The following is an 8,659-nucleotide window of genomic DNA, read 5'->3' on the forward strand; positions in this document are numbered from 1 at the left end:
GAGGACAGGGCCTCCAATTTTTAAGATTTCTGCCTGGTAACCTTCAATGTCCTTAGCTTTCCCATTCGCGAGGCGATTAACCCCAAACTTAATGTCTTCTAAAGAGAAGACTTCTTTCGTTGTGAGCAGGGTTTCCAAATTATCCATGACATTAGGAGATTCATAAAGCTTTTTAAGATAAGAATTCCAATCGTGAAGAGCAATTTTATTATTATCCTTAGTCTTCCTAGTCAGAATCTGCCTCCTATATATATATCTACTAATCAATAAATAAAACAGGGTCAAAGCAGAGGAGCAAATGCTGCCATACTTGGCATGCTCAAAGATCCTTTGATTATTCGAACGACCAATCTCACCAATGTAAGAAGTCCCAAAAAACATAGAAATTTAAAATATTTTAAGTAATATTTGCAAATTAAAAAATAATTTTTTCATATAAAATCTTCATAAAATAAAATAAAATTTCCATCATTAATTTACATATTTTATAAATCTAAATATATTTAATTTGTTTTATTAATAAAACTGAATATATTTATCCTATATTTAATTATTTTTATTAATAAATTTGAATATATTTCACTCATATTAATTTTCTTTTATAAATAATAATTTAGAATAAAACTATAATTTATTTAATACATTTTTATTTAGTTACTAGGTATTTTAACCCCTCTCACCTTTATTAACCATTTTAATTTATATTAGTGCAGTATTTATATTAATTTTATCTTATTAATATGACTCCCGATTCCAGAATCGTCTCCGCGACTCGCGACTCGCGTCATCACATGCCTACTGAGCGAACTATCCAGAAACCTCTGGAACTACTCTCCATTTTTATCAGGTATGGTTCTCCGCGAGCCGTATCTTTCTCATATCGTCTTTGAGGGAACTGTTCAGGAATTGCTCTCTGTTATTATTATTATTAGATATCGGGATCAAACCCAACTGCTTCCAAAGTTTGTTTGTGGCAGGAACTGGCGTGTACTGAACTGTATTGTTGGCTATGGCGATTGTACCAGTCTTTAAACGAGGGGAAGAGGGAACGGAGCTGCAGACATGGAGGAACCAACCAGAGCTAGAGGGTCTGAGCCTATTGGATTCCTTCTTCAGACGTGGCAGCCTCTTCGACCCATTCCTGTTTGGGAGCTTGATGGACGATTCTTTGGGCGCCTTTCCCTTGTGGGACTACACTCCCTCTTCCCTCTTCTCGAAGGACGCCCAAGCGGTCGCTAACACGCACGTCGACTGGTGGGAGAGCTCCGACGCGCACATTATTCAGGCTGACCTTCCTGGTAACAAACCATTAGAAACCCTCGCTCCCTGAAATTTTTGCTTCTGCCGTTCCGAGGGTGTGATTTTAATTGATTTTGTTTTTGTGGTGTGTGAAGGGGCAACAAAGGATGATGTGGAGATTATCGTAGAGGACGGGCGGGTTTTGCAGATAAGTGGGCGGAATACGATGGCGGCGCCGCCTAGTGGTGGGACGTGTCGCAGAGGCGAGCGGTCGCGGGTGGGATACTTGAGGCGGCTCCGATTGCCTTCTAATGCCATTGCTGAGCAGCTCAAGGCGGAGATGGAGAACGGGGTTCTTACTGTCACCATCCCCAAAAGGGACCAAGAACAGCCTGAGCTCAGGATTGTGGAGATTCAGGAATGAGGGTTCTGGTATTTTATCAGAGTGGCCGCCGATCGAATCCTGGGGTGTTTTGTTCTGGGTGTCGTGGCTTGCAGCACTAAAAGATCCCAAGGGTTTGGACTTTAATCGCTGTAAGTACCTGCTGTATATGTACAAGTTCGAAAAACTTGATTAATCGCTGTAAATATATGCTGTAGGTGGGATGTCGAGTGACTCCCGTAATGTTTGGCCAGTAACCTTAAATGAAAAGTATAATGATTAGGGTATTACTTTTTCTAACTGTTTTGGCATCTCGATCTTATTGTTTGAAAACAAAACAATTAATCCACAGTTATGATAGTCGCTCAGGTTGAAGTGTAACTTCTCAATATGGTATGTGTCTGTTTTGGCTGTTTCAATTTTAGTGGGATTGGAACAAATTTTGTTCAGAATTTTTGACATTAAATTAACGCACTGAGTACACCGAAACATGCATGTTAAGTTGCGTGGTCTTTTTTTGGCAATGACTAACCATGGGTGATTGAGATGTATATCTTGGTAATCATTGTTTGGTTGAAGGTATTATTTTAAATGTAGTTAATTTTTAGGAATGAATGATGGATAAGTAAGTTGTATAGTAGATTGTTTGCCTTATCTATTGTGGTTTGTAGTTATAAATGTAAGTTGGATGTGGTCACTGCTTTCCATGTAATCCAGAGCATTATTCTTTCTGTCTTTGTTGTTTGACTGTGTGCGTCTGGACAAGTTCAAGATGCTTGTTAGTGCGTGTCTTGACAAGTTCAAGATGCATGGAGAACTTGATACATGAAGTTGGGCATCATGTTAGGTGAGATTTATGAAGACTACACTCACGCATGCACGTGGATTTAAGTAGGCCTTCATATTAAGTGATCCTTATGAAGACCACTCTCATCAATGCAAGTGGATTTTCATGGCGGAAATAAGATATAGAAATTGCTTCATGAAAGGTCTTTTTGTAATAGAGGAATAAATTGATTTTAGGTACTTTTATGATTTGAATGACAATAATGACGTTCTTATCTAGTAAATTTTTTTTGTAATATAGATATATTACTTATTAAGTTACAAGTTAATTTTAATAATAATCTTTTAATTTTAATAATAATCTTTCATTAAAAAGTCAAATAGATGTAGGTGTGTTGGAGAAATGGTTAAAGTTATTAAAGAATTATTATTTTGTTCAAAAAATGGATATATGAGGATTTGAATCGGTGACCTATCACAAGGAGTACCTAAACAGTACACCAATTCACCGTCAATCCAAAGTCCCTTGGGCTTCAAAAAATGGATATTAGATAAATGGTTGTGAAAGAATTATTATTTTGTTCAAAAAAGGATTATTGGAGAAATGGATAAGGTTGCTAAAAGATTATTATTTTGTTCAAGAAAGGGATATTGGGAAGATCAAGTTTGCACTCAAGTCTTTTTTGTTAGACATTTATTGTATGTAACATGTTAAAGAGAATTCTACAATGTTTAAGATAAAATCCATGTGAGTGGCTTTTCTTAATGCTATAAGAATGAATTTACATTGACAAAAACTACAATACAACGCTGGGTATGTGAGATTGGACTAGTAGAGAGGATGATGGGAAGCATGGGTCTTTTTGGAAGCAGGGAAACTCGTTACACAAAAGTGTTTGAATTGTAAAAATATGTTTTTCCATTAATTGAACTGCAACTATAATTTCATACTTAGTTGAAGACCAAATGCTTGTATTTTGAAATTCACAAGCATAGCTAAGAAGATACACCAAAGGGATATACATCTTCAAATGCTTGTATTTGAAATTCACAAGCATAGCTAAGAGGATACACCAAAGGGATATACTACAAGGGTAGCTAGCTTGTCCTTTTTGAATCGATCCCAAATTATCATTTTATACTCCTAAATCAACAACAATAGACTTTGTTGGACCTTTAACTGCAATGATAGAACCATAGCTCCTTACTGGTTTAAGGAAAGACTTGAGGATATAGAGCAATAGTATTTTTAGGAGCTAATGAGAACTCTAGTATGAGCAGGTCTCCTTAAACACTTGATCCTCAACCATAGGAGATTGAGGAACCAAGAAATTCATCCGCCGAGATCTCCAAATAGACCCATATTTCTTCCCTCTTTGAATGAATATGTAACTTCTCATCCCTCTTACAAATAAATTGCATCTTGCCTTAGAAAAATGGCTCAACTTTAGTGAGGCATTAGAAAATGCGCACAATATGCAAGGGCCATCGAGCAGGGGCCCAACTTCAATGAAGCCATCATAAAATACACAAATTGCATCTAACTTGAGAACAACGACCCAACTTTAGTGAGGCATTAGAAAATGCACACAATATGCAAGGGCCATTGAGCAAGTGGTTAAGGATGGCATGCAAATAATGAAACTTAGCGCTTTTAGGTTTTCAAGCCAACATGTGTAAATCGAAATAGACACATGAGTAAATTGAGAATTGAAAAGGTATTAGGAACTTTGTGGGTAGGGATAATATTGTTGCCACACTAATTAATGCATTAAATATGTCCACTTGAGCACTTTATGTTCCCAACTCACTTGGAAATTTTAATGAATGATGATTTAAGCACTTGCTTCTTGCTCCAATGACTTAACCATGTAATAAAAACACGATGAGACTACTTGTCAATCTTTTCACTTTCATCTAATATATATCTATATAACCTTTCTCCTAAAACAAATCAACAACTATCATTAGTAGATGGATGCTAAATGATATAAAATATGTTAAATAGTAGCTACAAATTCATAAACATGATCTATGTATATTTTTCATTATTTATGTTGCGTTCAACTATCATAACCTTATTTTTATTGACCTATCAACATGTTCTTATCTTATTTTCCTATCATCCAGTTGAAATAGTTCAGCCTTATTTTTTTATTGGACATTGCATTTGCTTATTAACACTTATCAAACCACTAAAATATGAACATACATTGTGATAGGGGATGATGGAACTATGGCTGGAACATATGCGAAGAAATTTATGAAACAACTCAAATTTACTTATTATCCGTATAAATTTTTTAATAAATACATAATCAAATTTTGACAAGGACATTGGCCATCTCATGGCACAAAATTAGGAGGAAGCTTAATCGAAGGCTATGGTTGTAAGGAGGAAACTGAACATATACCACTAGAGACAACACAATGATAGGATTTTGAAGCAAGTATAGAGGAAATAAAATAAAGATTTTGAAGCAATCTGTTGACACCTAATCATTAGGGTTGGGTGAATAACTGAAATTGATGTAAATAAATAATAGAGAATATGAATAGTCACTGGGAGATGAAATGAATAGTCTCTCCCTCATGTATATAATAAACACCAACTTGAATGAAATCAACGAATTGTTTTGAGGAGTTATTGCCTGGTCTAACATGGTATCCAAGCTAGCTCTCGAAGCTAGTTTTTGTGTAACTCCTAGTGTCAGTTTTTTGCCTATATTTTGCTTGGTTGCCTAAAGCCTGCTCCAGGCAGTGTCGTATACTTTTTTAGATATTGTATGCGTTTTTAAAGTTTGTGCCCTCTGTCAAGAGACCTGGTGTGAACGTTGAACGTTGGTGTGTGAATGCTATCATATGCATTTTTTCAAATGAACGCTGGTGCTCTTTGTTTTTGAATTGCTCTTGTGCATACATCCCAAGTTAGCAGCAACGACCAAACCAAGATCCGAAGTTTAGTTTCCTTTTCTACCTTACATAGGAAGAGTGCAAAAATTTGTCTTGTTGGGCGCCACTCAAAAGTTTATGAGCCCTGTGATGATTCATTTGCACTTGTAGATTCCCTTCTCGAACCTGATCTTGAGGAAGCTCAACCAAGCTTGTGTTTAGAACTCGGATGTGGGACTGGATATGTGATAACATCATTGGCACTTATGCTTGGGGAAGGCGCTGGGATCCAATACTTTGCTACTGACATTAGCTCTGTAGCTATTGAAGTTACAAAGAAGACTTTAGAAGCTCATGGTGTGCATGCAGAAGTAATTTTGACTGATCTTGCATCTGGTCTGGACAAACGTCTCGCTGAACAGTGATGTCCTTGTAGTCAGTGGGCTAGCGTATGGCAGGAGCTATTACGTAGACACACAAGGTCTCTGAAGACTCCTCAACAACACACGAATGGAAGGCGGAGGTGATCACGGTCTTGCGCAGTCGAAGCGTGGTGGAAGCCATCCTGTTCTAGTGCGGTGAGCGTTCCTCCATTTTTTGACATGCTAGGGCTGTAGTGTTTTTTGTATATATAAAGCCATTGTTTTGATATATATGACGCTGATATATATTTAAAGGTTTTCTCCAAAAAAGAAAACAGTGTTTCATATACATAAATGCGCAGGAGGTATTTGAATAGTGCATGCAATCGTGGTTTGTGGCTTTTGGATAGTTTTAATACACTGTTTTTAATACATCATTTTAATACATGCGCGTTGCCTCTCCATTGGTATCCATATTGTTTTCCCACACTGCCTCACTGGTTGTGTGTGTTTTTTGGAGAATGCCGAACGTTGCTGCAATAACCATATGGGTTGAGCTCTGTTAAAAAATTGATTAATGTGTTGGTTGGGATATAAAAGATTATTTATATTTTGATGATCGTGTGCACAGGAACCGGATCTATGATTTTTTTACATCAAAAGTATATTTTGCTAGCAGAAGTATTTTTTTAAAACAGTACACAGATTTTACAGTACACATATTTTTTTGCCAGTAGAATTTTTTTACAGTATGCATTCAACCATTTCTATTATGGGAATAGTTCTTATTGGCAAGGAGAACTATCTTGAGTGGTCCCGCATGATAAAACACACCCTCATTTTCAATGAGTTGTGGAAAGGAGTGTGTATTGCAGACAGAGACAAAGAGCCAAAACATCATATCTCAGACAAAGAGCTCGCCATTTGGGAAAATAAGAACAACAAAGCCTATGCATTAATTGCAGCATCTATAAGTGAAGAGGTGAGTCGCCATATTTCGCAATTTTCCACTGTTTTCGAAACCTTACAAAAGCTGAAAGAACTCTATGATTTACATTCTGCACTTGAAGTTGTTCAACTCATGATTAAACTCTTCACTCTTGAATTGCAAAGTAATGAACCTCTTGCTCTTGCATCCGAAGTAAGATCTATAATGCATGATATCAAAGCCACGAAGGTTGAATTGGATATTCCTCTTATCACTTTTTTCAAGGCACTTTATCCTACTTACTCCAATTATCTTGAGTCATTGCAAGCAAATGGAAATCTTAAAGATATTACCTTTGACTCTTGAAAAAAAATTTGCTAAAAGAGAGAGCTTTTGGAAAGAAGACAGCCCCTGAATCTTCTGAAGACGTTGTGTGCATTGCTCATAAAGAAAAGAATTCTGCTCAAGATTCTTCCAAAGGAAGAGGTGGTCGAAGAGGAAGAGAAAAATATTTAAGAGGCAGGGGGGCAAACACTCTCAAGGAGAAAAGACAAACTTGCACTGTATACGCTGCAAAAGAAATGGATCACATGATGCCTCTACATGCAAGTTACCATGGGACAAAATTGAGCACCAAAAAAACCAACAGAAAGGTAAAATTGGTGGCACAGAAAAAGGTAAAGCACTTGAATCCGCTCATTATGTTGTCGCACAATGTAATATCGGAGTAAATGAAGACTTATTTAATGCTTCACTTGCTTCTTGGAAAAATGATTGGTTGCTTGATTCAGGAGCAACTTTCCACGTGACTCATAGAAAATATTTTTTTGAAGAATTTACTGACAATGTTGATGTAGCAGTGTACTTTGCAGAGCAAACAAAAATCAAGCCATCAGGGTTTGGCACAATCAGGTTTAAATTCCCTGGTCTTCCAGACTTTCTTCTGCATCATGTTCTATATCTCCCATAGTTGAAGAGAAACTTGTTGTGTTTGGTCCACATCCGCCAACAAGGTCATTCCATTCATATGTTTGATGGCAAGCTTGAGGTGAGAAAAGCATTTGACCACTCACTTGTCATGAGGGGAATAGAAGAAGAAAGGCTTCTCACGCTGCAAGGTACTACTGCTCGTGCACAACATTTCTCATACAATTCTCATTATGAAGAAGGTACATTTATCAAGTTTATTATGGCATGTTAGATTTGGACATTTGAACTATGATAGCCTCCGCTTGTTGAAGAAAAATGGTGTTGCTGGTTTGCCAACAATTCCTAGGAAATTTAAGCAATGCGATGCTTGCATTCTAGGAAAGCATAGCAAACAGTGTTTTCATGATTCACATTCAAGAGCACATAGAAAACTTGAACTCATTCATTCAGATTTATGTGGTCCAATGTATGTTCCTTCTGCAAATGGAAATGAATATATGATGACATTTATTGATGACTACACTAGAAAGTGTTGGGTTTATTTATTGAAGAACAAATCTGATGCTTTTCAAACATTCAAGAACTTTTATAAATGGATTGAAAATGATGCACAATCTCATATTGGGTCTATTCGCACTGATAATGGAAAAGTATACAAATCAAATGAATTTGAAAACTATCTTCGCGAACATGGGATCAAACATCAAACCATTGTGCCTTATAATCCCCAACAGAATGGTGTAGCTGAAAGAATGAATAGGACAATCTTAAATATGGTACGCTCCATGCTCTTTTTCAAAAATGTAAAAATAATATTTTGGGCTAATGCTGCTCTATGTGCTGCATATATAAAGAATAGATGTCCATCTAATGCTATTAGAAACAAAACTCTATATGAAATGTGGTATGGGCATGTTCCTTCAGTAAAGCATCTCAAGGTCTTTGGTTCTACCTGTTATGCCTTGATACCAAAGGTACATAGAAACAAACTTGGTGCAAGAAGTCATAAGTGTATTTTCCTGGGCTATTCAAACACCTCTAAAGCATACCGTCTCTATGATGAAGTTAATAAAAAGTTTGTTGTATCTAGAGATGTAATTTTTCTTGAATCATCCAAAACTGACAATGTTGTTGAGCGGC

At 36.5% G+C, this 8,659-nt stretch overlaps 1 protein-coding gene across 2 annotated transcripts; it reads left to right on the plus strand.

Moving 5' to 3' along the window:
* Positions 1-722: 722 nt before the first annotated feature.
* LOC149187419 (17.5 kDa class I heat shock protein-like) lies at positions 723-2,002 on the plus strand. 2 transcript variants are annotated; one of them, XM_089411353.1, is made up of 3 exons: positions 723-847; positions 964-1,298; positions 1,395-2,002. In XM_089411353.1, exons 2-3 carry the CDS (start codon positions 1,010-1,012, stop codon positions 1,661-1,663), a joined length of 558 nt encoding a protein of 185 aa, XP_089267479.1. In that variant the 5' UTR covers positions 723-847; positions 964-1,009; the 3' UTR covers positions 1,664-2,002. The 2 variants fall into 2 exon arrangements, with proteins under 2 accessions (XP_089267479.1, XP_089267480.1); XM_089411354.1 differs by having other exon boundaries at positions 743-847; positions 978-1,298.
* Positions 2,003-8,659: the final 6,657 nt, after the last annotated feature.

Source organism: Pinus tabuliformis, chromosome 3_1 (genome assembly GCF_031772625.1).
Source record: "Pinus tabuliformis cultivar Carrire ecotype Pingquan chromosome 3_1, CPIR1, whole genome shotgun sequence".
In the NCBI taxonomy this organism is placed as follows: domain Eukaryota; kingdom Viridiplantae; phylum Streptophyta; class Pinopsida; order Pinales; family Pinaceae; genus Pinus; species Pinus tabuliformis.

What these genes read in the sequence shown, in the direction of transcription:
- LOC149187419 (XM_089411353.1), top strand. Translation starts at nt 1,010, where the DNA reads ATGGCGATTGTACCAGTCTTTAAACGAGGGGAAGAGGGAACGGAGCTG. An exon ending in TATTCAGGCTGACCTTCCTG is followed by an intron (nt 1,299 to 1,394) that starts GTAACAAACCAT and finishes TGGTGTGTGAAG; the next exon opens with GGGCAACAAAGGATGATGTG.